A 12,181-nucleotide genomic window follows, 5' to 3' on the forward strand; every position below is an offset into this window, starting at 1 on the left:
AACATTGACTAAATCAAGTTAATCTTTCCTATCAGACAAACTACCTAACTTCTGACAGTTACTCCTCATAAGGAATGTTTTCCCACTCTCTAAATGGTCTTTAGAGGGCGACAGGTGTCCACTGTGGCTATGGGAAGGCAGCAGGAAACTGGAGGGCAGGAGGTGAAGTAACCCCATTTACAGACAACAAGAAAAGATATTAGAGTAGGAATTTGGAAGAAAGACATTAGGAATGATAAGAAGAAGGAAAGACTGGTTAGCTTCCAGGATACAGTCTCAAAATTTCCTTGTGTACCAGCCTCAACAATCTTGCCTGCGGCACCTGCATCCCATTTAGGCACCAGTCTGAGTCCCAGCTGCTCCACTTCCAATCCAGCTCCCTGCTAATGCACCTGGTAAAGCAGCAAAAGATGGCCTGAATGTTTGGGCCCCTGCACCCATGAAGCAGACCCAGAAAAAGCTCCTGGCTCCTGGCCTCAGACCAGCTCAGTTCTGGCCATTGCAGCTATTTGGGGAGTGAACCAGCGAATGGAAGATTTCTCTCTGTCTCCCTCCTCACCTCCTGTAACTCAAATACATAAATAAATCTTAAAAAAGAAAAAGAATTGGCTGGCGCCCCAGCTCATTAGGCTAATCCTCCGCCTTGCGGCTCCAGCACACGGGGTTCTAGTCCCGGTTGGGGCACCGATCCTGTCCCAGTTGCCCCTCTTCCAGGCCAGCTCTCTGCTGTGGCCAGGGAGTGCAGTGGAGGATGGCCCAAGTGCTTGGGCCCTGCACCCCATGGGAGACCAGGATAAGCACCTGGCTCCTGCCATTGGATCAGCACGGTGCGCCGGCTGCAGCGCGCCTACCGCGGCGGCCATTGGAGGGTGAACCAACGGCAAAAGGAAGACCTTTCTCTCTGTCTCTCTCTCTCACTGTCCACTCTGCCTGTCAAAAAAAAAAAAAAAAAAAAAAAAAGAAAAGAAAAGAAAAAGAATTGGCCTGCGCCGTGGCTTAACAGGCTAATCCTCCGCCTTGTGGTGCCGGCACACCGGGTTTAGTCCCAGTTGGGGCACCGGATTCTATCCCGGTTGCCCCTCTTCCAGGCCAGCTCTCTGCTGTGGTCCGGGAAGGCAGTGGAGGATGGCCCAAGTGCTTGGGCCCTGCACCCGTATGGGAGACCAGGAGAAGCACCTGGCTCCTGGCTTCGGATCACCGAGATGCGCCTGCCGCAGCGGCCATTGAAAGGTGAACCAATGGCAAAAAGGAAGACCTTTCTCTCTGTTTCTCTCTCTCACTACCCACTCTGCCTGTAAAAAAAAAAAAAAAAGAAAGAAAGAAAGAAAGGAAGGAAGAAAGAAAACTTGTAGGATGATACACTTCATCTCCAAATCCCTGGGAAAGCTTTGACTAGATCAACTGGTAAGACTTGAAACATGTAGCAAATATTTGTTAAGTTATAAAACCTTATTAGAAAATGTATTCAAGACAGTCTGCAAGAACACAGAATCAAATTTAATCAAAACACACTCAAAGGCCTTATAACCAGCTTGAAGTCCAACATTTAAAGGGTCGTTGCTTTATGAAAGCAGGACCAAATGAAGACAGATTCAAAGGGGAGGCAGAAATTACATATTGCAGAAAGATTAGATGAAACTGTTTGAAACCCACACCAACACCAGTATCTGTACAGTGTTTTACAGTTTGCAAAGTACTACTTTTCCATACATGAACCTCATCAATTCCAAAACACTGTAGGGTGGAATATCATTATCCACACTTTCCAAGTAAGAAAATAGAGACAAAGAGGCCAATATCACAAAGGTCAGAACTAGACTCAGGCCTTCTAACTACTTTATAAAACATTCTGGAAAGTGTTGGAAAAGAAAACAATAATATACAGAGTGGGAAACACAGGCAGTATCTGACAACCTAACCTGAATATATTTGAAGCAATGTTCATGGAGCATTAGAACAGGCTGTGCTCCCTAGAGTCTGGGCTGAAATTCTGAGTGTTCTTTCTCAAGGAAACATTTTCATGTATGGTGGTTAGGTTATCCAGTACTATTAAAAAGAACTGTACCTCAAGTTTATTTTTTATGTGTTAAATAGGCTTTTTATGAGTCTGATGAGAACTTAATCACGTATCTTGTCTCCATTCTAAAACACATCCAGAGCTTTAAAACAGTAAGCTACAAAGGGACATTTACAACAATTCATTTATAAGTTAAGAAGTCTGTATCCAAGACACATTTCTAGTGGTTGAAACGGTTCACGAAAACATGCTCTTTAATAACTAAGTAGGAGAGCTGGCACTGTGGCCAGTAGGTTAAGTCCCTGCCTGAAACACCTGCATCCCATATTGCAGTACAAGCTTGAGTCCTGGCTGCTCCACTTCCAATCTAGGTCCCTGCTAATGCACCTGGGAAGGCAGCAGACAATGATTCAAGTACTCGGGCCACTACCACCCAGGTAGGAGACCCAGATAGAGTTCCAGGCTCCTGGTTTCAGCCTGGCCCATCCCCAGCCGCTGCTGGCATTTGGGGAATACACTAGCAGATGAAAGACTCATATTTCTCTCTCTCTCTCTCTCTCTCTCTCTCTTCTCTCTCTCTCTCCCTTTTACATAAATAAAAATAAATCAGAGGGAAATAACTAAGCTGGGAGAATCAAGCTTGCGTAAATTTACTAGGAAAACCTTGCAAAATGTTTGTATTGAACAACCACTGAGGAACAGGTAGGGAAGACAGAGCAGTTGGAAGGACTCCGTTGCTCAGGCGCCAGCAGCCGCTGGTAGCAGCCTCCCTCACTCCGGGCTCTCTACTCCTAGAACCCCAAAGAGGCATCCCATGACTCTCAAAAAAGAGCTGATGTCATGACAGACTTCAGCATTCTTAGCCTCCAATTGTATGCCTATCTAAAATTGCACTCAGTTAAAAGCGCCACTCAAGCAAACGACACCATACCCACACACACTGTCTCTATACCTGTTTCTTGACACAGTACATACACCTATCTCAGGGCCTCCCAACCTATTTGTCCCCCTCCAGGAAAGTTCTTGCCTCTGATTTTTGTCTCTCTTGCTTACTTCAATTCATTCAGATCTTGGTGCACCTCCTTGGTCCAACACGTACCTTCCCTACTCCACATCTTTATATCCTCATAGCTTTATCCCTGACAAAGTATTATACATGAGGTCATAAACCTTGTAATAACTGATATCTCTCTCTCTCTCTCTCCCTCTCTCTCTCTCTCACACACACACACACACATACACACACACATACACACACACACATGCACAAACACATACATAGAATGCTCAAAGATAGCTTTTGGAATATGTTAAAAATTTTATCTATTTTTGCTTGGCAAATGGTACACACTGGATTTCATTTCATTGCTCTTTAAACATATATGTTTTCTTACCCTTTTATATGTGTTATACTTCATAATAAAAATAAAAATGATCAACTGAATATAACAGCATCATAGGGGCAGCGCTGTGGCACAGTGAGTTAAAGCCCTGGCCTGAAGCGCCAGCATCCCATCTGGGTGCCGGTTCTAGTCCAGGCTGTTCCTCTTCCGATCCAGCTCTCTGCTATGGCCTGGGATAGCAGTAGAAGATGGCCCAAGTGCTTGGGCCCCTGTACCCGCATGGGAGACCCGGAAGAAGCTCCTGGCTCCTGATCGGTGCAGCTCCGGCCATTGCGGCCATCTGCGGAGTGAACCAGCGGGTGGAAGACCTCTCTCTGTCTCTACCTCTCTCTGTAACTCTGTCTTTCAAATAAATAAAATAAATCTTTAAAAAAAAAAACAGCATCATAAACTGTAAGAATACTTACCTCACTTTGTGGTTCCTGGATAACTTTATAGAGAGATGAAACTAAAGAACTCTTGTCTTTCAAATTTGTAGCATAATTTGGTAAAGATGTTTCTGGTAGTGTCTAAACAAATTAAAAAAAAAAACAAGTTATATTTTTATGAAATTTCCAAGATAGGAAAATCCACAGAATAGAAAGGAGATCAGTTGTTGGCAGACACTGGAGGAGGAAGGAGGTGGGTTGAGAGTGACTGACAGGTAGAGTTTTTGGAGGGTGATAGGAATGCTGGCTGCACTACATTGCGAATCTGCCAAATAAATAAAATACTGTATTTCAACTTAAAATGGTGAATCTTCTATGAATTATATCCCAACAAAAAATCAAAATAAAGCAAAAATATATTCTAGCCTCTACCCATCATCAGGGACATAAATTAACATCAATACTTCATCTTTGACCAGTTTGAGGTTAAAATTGAGGATGCAAACCCCGTGTGAAGCTAGTGATATTTTTTGTGGTGGTATATAAATTATGAGTCACGTTATCTATACTGATCCTGATTCTTCCTAAACATGCTATATACGGCTCTGATAATGTTTCAGAGCTGAATGTCACAGCAGACCGTTCAATCCAAATGTCTCCTGAGCAATATGTTGTGAGTAGTAAGCTCTGTAACGCTGTTCTACTCTAGGAACTGGTGGGAAAACAGACTTCTCAGATGTTCTCACTACCAACCATAAACTAGTTTCCCTAATGCAACTTAAAATAGGAGCAACTAATCATAGCTTGCCAGCACTACCCACACAACAGGACATGCAACCAGAGAGGAACGTGAATGGTTTAAATATAAAAAAAATAGTGGGGAAGTATGCAAAAGACACCGATGTCATGATAATGACGATAAAATTGGCCTCCAGAGTCATTATTCTTTCTCTCCCAACTACGTCCTCACTTCCTCCAGTCAATGCTAATCCTGTAGTAGATACCACACCTCAAGGTAGTCCTAAGCGTCACTCCAAAACATGTGCTACTTTTCACACGTTCTGCATCCTAGTAGTTCATGATTTAACACGGGTTTTGGTCCTACAGATATATGTGTACATAAATAGACACGTAAAATTCAACAGTGTGGGGCTGGCGCCATGATGCGCTAGGTTAATCCTCCACCTGCATCCCACATGGACACTGGTCTTAGTCCTGGTTGCTCCTCTTCCAGTCCAGCTCTCTGCTATGGCCTGGGGGAGAGGGGGAGGCAGTAGAGGATGGCCCAGGTGCTTGGGCCCCTGCACCCTTGTGGGGGACCGGGAGGAAGCACCTGGCTCCTGGCTTCTGATTGGCGCAGCTCTGACCATTGCGGCCATGTGGGGAATGAACCAACGGAAGGAAAACCTCTCTCTCTGTCTCTCTCTCTCACTGTCTGTAACTCTGTCAAATAAATAAATAAATAAATCTTTGAAAAAAATTCAACAGTGTAGCTTTTCATAATAAGGATATGATTTTATGCGATTTCACTTTACAGTGAGCTCCTGGAGGGTAGGAGCTGTCTTACCACTTCTGCATCCACACCACTCGGCACGAGCTCCCTCACAAACCTTTGCTGAGGGAACTTATCATAGATAGAAGAAGAAATGAAAACTGCCACTGCAACTCCTCAGTAGATTCTTTAAAAATAGGTCATATTTCACCTTAGGACATAAAAGGGAACAGATTTCTTAAAACGTGAGTTTTGTTTGCTAGAATAGTAAGTAAACGTGAATTATCTGAGAACCTTCCACTATCCTCCAGAGGAAAAACAAGCTCACTGCACTGCTTACATAAACAAGAGAGGAGATTAGGGCATGCTTCAATATTTCAAAAGCACAGAACAAAAGATCTCCAGGCAACATTTCATTTCCGTCATATGATCAAGAGTCACTTAACACTAGGGGAATTTATATAAAAAGGGATTAACAGTCAAATAAATAACAGATTTCTAACCCTCTGAAAAGAAATGAACCTACATATTTTATATTCCTAGTTTTATATAATTAAAACACATAAATTAAATATTATATAATTAAAATATATACATATGTATCTAATATACATGTCTATAAAATTTAAGAATAAGTGAATTAAAATATAAATATCTTAGAATCAGTGGATAGAGAGATAATATTGTAATATACTATCTAGGCTAAAATTAAAACAATGACTAAATTTTTTAGTTTATATCTCAGTTAGTGCTCGTGAGGTAAACTATTTTTGTGAAACAGCCAAAGGCAGAAAGACACCTCTTTTCTGAAGAGGTAAGCTCTGGAAAACCAATGCTACTACTACTAAATGAGAAGAGGGATAGCCTAAAAATTAATGCACTAATTCTTATATTTTATTCCAAATTCTGTCATTATTTCACTTTGTGAATGTGGGAAAAGTTACTTTTGCATGCAAAAGGGGAGAAGATACAGCTGCCGTGTGTGTGAATGGTGCTTGAAAAGCTTAAGGTCTGAGAGGTCCAAATGAATGTAAAAACTGTTAGAGCAAACATTCATATCTCCCTGCACTGTACTAATTCAAAAGTACTGGCCTTCTTAGTGCCATTCAAGGCTTCTCACACTTCAGATGGCAGAGATGAGGAAGAAAGGCATCAATGAGACATTATGCTGGGAAATTTTTCTGGGCAAATTTGAAGACAGATGCTTCATACTAAAGTATTGTCTGCCAGATGGCTTTTTTTTTTTTTTAATGTAAGGAGATAATACGGGTTGGGTGCAAAAGAATTAATGAAGATGGACAGATGGGAGAAGAACCAGTAAATAAAACAACCTTTTCAACAACATCACACATAAGACTAGATTTGAATCACTTATTAAGATTCAGTGGCTATCAGAAAATTGAAAAAGTTAGGAGTCTAGAAATCCATTAGATAAATCTACACACAGCAATCATAAAAACACAATATAACCTGAAAGAAATGTTTTACAAGTAAATCTTAGAAAAGATAAAGATTGAACTATTCATGAAATCTTGAAATGAAATCCTAGTCTAATCATTTTGTCGGTATATAAAAACAAGACAAATATGAGTCCATAGCTAAAGCAGACACCGAAGTTTTTCCAAAGGGAAACAAATTTCTCTTAATACTTAAAATTTTAAATGAAAGATGTTCACAAAGCAAACTGTCTGTCTCTGTGCCTTTGAGAGGCTGCTCTATGAGGTTATGAGGCTGGGAGTTCAGACTGTGACCGTGAACAGTGTACAGCTAAGACCATCTTCACTGACCACCTGCTTTGGTTTTCTGATGAAGACACTGAGACCTGCAGAGCTTCTGTGATTTGCCCATCATAACACAACAATCCAGCAGGAAAACTGGGATTTGATCAAAGGATTTCTGACTCAGCCCACTTGACCAAGCACGGTGACCTTGGCCTGATTAGCACTATGGTTATTATTTTAACAAATGTCATTTAACATCACAAATCACATCAAAAGGCAGGTTATCCGAATTTCAAATTATCTTAATTTTAAAAGTACTTACCAGGGCCAGTGTTGTGCCACGCCAGGTTAAGCCGCTACTGTGATACCGATGCCAGCATTCCCTATTGGAGTGCCAGCATTCCCTATTGGAGTGCCAGTTCAATCCTGGCTATTTCATTTCCCATACAGCCGCCTGCTAATGCGCCTGGGTAGGCAGTGCAAGATGACCCAAGTGTCTGGGTCTCTGCCACACCGACGGCAGACTAGGATGAAGGTCCTGGCTCCTGGCTTCAGCTAGACCCAGATCCGGCTGCTGTGGTCTCTCTCTCTCCCTAACACTCTACCTTTCAAATAAATAAATCTTAAAAAAAAAAAAAAACAACAACTGTACTTAGCAGATTTCTGCCAAAGCGTGTTTTTTTTTTTTTTTTACCTTTTACAAGGTACTTCAAAAACTTTTGGGTGTGGGGGGATGGAATTAATACATGGATGGTTATCTTGGCACACAAAAAAAATTAAATCCAGGCATATTTCTCCTAATACACATTTAACATGAACTTTTTTTAAAAAGATTATTTTATTTATTTATTTGACAGAGTTACAGACAGTGAGAGGGAGAAACAGAGTTTTAGAAAGGTCTCCCATCCACTAATTCACTCTCCAGCTTCTTCTGGGTCTCCCAGGTGGGCGTAGGGCCCCAAGGACTTGAGCCATCCTCTACTACTTTTCCAGGCCATAGCAGAGAATTGGATCGAGAGGAGCAGCTGGGACTAGAACCGGCGCCCACATGGGATGACAGTGCTGCAGGCGGAGGATTAACCTACTGCGCCACAGAGCCAGCCCCACCATGAACTTCTGAAGTCCTCTAGCATTCCCCCTGGTGTGCTGCTGATTTTGCCTGATAACCTTACTCTCCTTAACAGACAAAGAGCTGAATTCAATACACATTAACACAATTCAGAATAACACTCAAGACAATTTCCAGGAATTCCTCCTTCCAAATAAATGAAAACAAATAAAAATCTTAAAATCAATATCAAATTGAGTGAAAACTGGTAAGTCTGATCGTGAGGGAGATGGGTAGTCAGAAACTAAATTAAATCACTTTTCATTTCACGAGATCTGTGCGTTCACTCCCTTCTCCCAGTGGAAAAGTTTCCCTACCCTTGTATTAAATTTATAAATAAATACTTGGTAAAATATTGTGATCCAGGTACCATGTTAGATTGGCTATTTATCTGTACTCTGGATTCTTTTAGTGGAAGATATTTAGGAAAAAAGATCTATGTGCTTTGTATGCCTGTCACTCATTGCTTCTAAGTCCTCTCAGTGAACAGGGCTAAGAAACACACACGTGCATTAGAGCATATGTCAAAACAGTCAAGGAAAAATTAGTTTCTCTCTTAATTCCATGTTTCCAAAAACATCTTGAAGTTACCTGCACCTATGCGTGAACAGACACACAAGTATCACACACATTTAAAACCCAGGAGTTCATAGATTCTTCTTACTCTGTCCAACACTTTAGAGTTCTTTCTTGCTTTTCCCCATTCCAAGTTTGTCATTCCGTGATCAGATGGAGGGAGAGAAATCTCACTCCCATTATCCTCAATATGTTGACACATCTGCTTGGTTCACTTCTCTGCTCAGTGGAACCTCTCCGGCTGACTCTTCACATGCCACCTCTGTACCCCTTCGCCCCAATCCCCAGCTCTGCTGACATGAGAGCACACCAAAGCTGATCCAGCTCCCTCTCAGTGTCTACATACTCAAGACAGGAAGGGAACAGAATGAACAGACAGACGGGAAAGGAAATGCGTCAGTCATGATTTCCACTAGCTGGTCCTTCCCCTATGACCCACCCTTTAACATACCCTCTTCCCACTATTCCCACCTTAAAGGATGGATAACTCTAGGTACTTCCGACTTCATCATTAAACAAACAGATATTCAAAAAGCAATAGTACTCAACTGTTAAACTTGACAATGGCCATCAACCTACCCCCTCAAAAATCATGATAATATAGAACAAACCACATCAAACATTTTTGAAGCAGAAAAAAAAAAAGCTTAAAAACATTTGGAATGCCTTATTCACAAGGTAATATAAACTGGGGTGGGGTGGGAGTGGGAGTGGGGGTGGAGAGCACATATAAGATCTAGCCAAACTATGGAAATACATAGGAAGCACTATGGACAGCACACCTTTGCAACACTCTATACCACTTCATTACTTAGGGAATCCATAGAAGGATGCTCAACACATGACTATATGAAAGATGAATCTGCCCACCCATTCAACAGGATTAGGTAACAGAGAGATAAGGCTGGCTGTTAGCAGGAAACATTGCTCTGCCAAGGACACACAGCAACTCAAGTGTCCCAACAACCTCTGTACTTGAGTGACTCACTGACAAGCTTTGGTGTCTAAAATCACAGATTATCAAAAACGTTGCTGTTTGAATATATTAGGAAGAATGGGACATCCCACTCTTGCCTGGAGGATCTAAGTGGCGTTGACACATGAAAGCAGCCCTGATTTCCAACTTGATCTCCCCTTCAGTGAAGGGGCTTCTGGATACAACTTTCCAAATCGGTGTCACTTCACAGTTTCTGAGACAACTGTGAAGGCCAGACAAGGCGTTAAACTCATTACAACAGCCCAAAATCCTGCTTTATTTAAATTTCACCTAAACTCCACCCTTTCTCCAAATGGTATAATAATTTTATTTTTCCCACTTTCTGGTGAGAGGCCCCCAGGGTACCTGTTGTGCAGTCTTTTCCTGCAGCAAACCAATAAACTCAACTCTGAGTTTTCCCTTGAAGATGATCTGGATAAAAATCAAAGTCACTACTGCAGTCTAAACCCTTCACTCTCATGGTTCATCATAATAAAGTGCATAAACAAACTTATGTGTCAGTAAGGACAAGAAAAGATAATTAGTTGGTTTAAGGAACACAGTTTTAGTTATAGAGAAGAGTCCATTAGGTATGAAAACATAAGTTGTATTCCCTTCATTAACTAATCAAAGGTTACACATTCCTTATAGCTAACTGGAGAAAGATCTACTAGGACAAAGTTGAGCTCATGCCTTCCCATTTTCTTCTCATTGCTGGTATGCCCAGTTCCATTACCCCCCACCCCAAGTGAAGGACGACAATGAATCATCAGTGGCCCTTGGAGAGAGACATCAGCATTTAGAGAATTCACCCATTCTTTGTGGCATTGCCACAAGAGGGAAAAAACAACAAACAAAAGAATAAATTCACTGAATCACTTTTTGAGAAAAATGGAATACATTTTCTAGAAAATATTATTGCACGTAAATAATTCCATATTAAGATTTATTAGATCATACTTCTTCCATAGTTATTTAGCTTTTCTGTTATATACAAAAAAATTCAAAGCCAATGGAATTTAAACATGAGACAAATTTCTTTGGAATATAATAACTATATTAGATCAATAAATATTACCTTAAACTCTGACAGCCATTCCTCCACAACACCTTTCTCTGAAGTGAACATCTTTCCACATCTGCTCTAGACCTTCAACCTGAAAATTAACATAGGAAAAACAATACAATTTTGAATATATTTCTTTTACAGTCAGATTACTATGAAAAGGGGTAATCTGACACAATTAAGTTACTTAACACCTTATTTGTGAAATTAAAGTAGCTCCAAATTACTAGACTAATTTCAAACCAATGTGCATAAAGCCAGCATTAAAATACAAGCATTCTGACAAAAGTATAAATATCACAACATGAAGAAATGGGCTCTGCAATTTTCAGTCAGCTTTCAGGAATGCCAGCTGCAAAACATACTGGACACTTTCCCACAGTAGCAATTAAACAATTTCAAAAATATCACTCATCTTAAGAAAACTGCATAAGATATTTCAAAACTGAAAAGACAAAAAGATATACATCCAAAATTGACTTTATAGAAGGCAACTTAATTTGATTATATTTCATTATATTTCGTTTCTTTTTTTCAACAGTAACTATCTAGCTTAGCCGTCTGGATTCTTGAAAGATTAATATTCATCTAAAAAAGTAAAAGTGATAATATCCAAGATAATGACCTGTCAGCCTAAAAAAAAAAAGAGAGAGAAATTCTCCAGTGACTAACATTTATGGATTTACGGGGACTAGCAGAGCATCACAATGGAACTATGCATCAGTAGTAAGCTATAGTTATATTCAAGTAAGCGGAGGCAAGGCAAAATTTTCAAAGGCAAAGCTGAGAAGGATTGCATCAGGCATTCTGAAACACAATCTCTGGCCACAGTGATTAAGAACCAGAGTGATGCTGGCCTGAGGGTGCAGGAACAGCTGCCGGGCAGATGTCCGTTCTTTGCAGAGTGCCTTTGGTATAAGGTCAAGTGTCCTCAGGGCAAGCTTGTGGTTCTGGCAGAGTCTGGATACTCACCACGCAGCAATTATGCACGAGAACCCTTTCTTCATAACTGCCCGCCTTTATTTATTTATTTTCATTAGGGTTGGCACAAGCAACTCCATTTTGATTCTGACAACTTCCACATTCTGCTCACAGACCATATTCAGGAACAGTTACTCAGAAGATTGGGTTTTAATTAAACATAAAGAAGAAACAAAGCAAGCTAAAGGAGATGTAAAACAGTTTTACATGGGCAAAATTTTTGTCGAAGTGCTATATTTTCCTCACCCATCCATCTGTACAGGAATAGACTTAGAAACTCTTTCCTAAGAGTTTTCCTAAGGGAAAACTTTAGCTCTGTTTAAACTTCCTAACCTCCTAATTCAGGAACAAATTATTAGGCTTCTTAATTTTTGACAGCAAAATAATGTAGTAAAAACTGAGGCAGATTTGCCAAAAACTGAATCCTTTTTTTTTTTTTCTTTTTTATTTGAAAGACAGAATTACAGAGAGTG

At 40.6% G+C, this 12,181-nt stretch overlaps 1 protein-coding gene across 3 annotated transcripts in view; it reads right to left on the reverse strand.

Moving 5' to 3' along the window:
• HYCC1 (hyccin PI4KA lipid kinase complex subunit 1) overlaps positions 1-12,181 on the reverse strand; it is a 90,170-nt gene that overhangs the window by 41,157 nt on the left and 36,832 nt on the right. For all 3 annotated transcript variants that reach the window (XM_062179257.1, XM_062179255.1, XM_062179258.1), the window contains exons 2-3: positions 10,740-10,818; positions 3,828-3,929 (exon numbers count right to left, since the gene is read on the reverse strand). In XM_062179257.1, the coding sequence (XP_062035241.1) occupies positions 3,828-3,929; positions 10,740-10,790 (153 nt within the window). In that variant the 5' untranslated portion in view covers positions 10,791-10,818. The remainder of the gene's footprint in view (positions 1-3,827; positions 3,930-10,739; positions 10,819-12,181) is intronic.

This window comes from Lepus europaeus, chromosome 20 (assembly GCF_033115175.1).
Source record: "Lepus europaeus isolate LE1 chromosome 20, mLepTim1.pri, whole genome shotgun sequence".
In the NCBI taxonomy this organism is placed as follows: domain Eukaryota; kingdom Metazoa; phylum Chordata; class Mammalia; order Lagomorpha; family Leporidae; genus Lepus; species Lepus europaeus.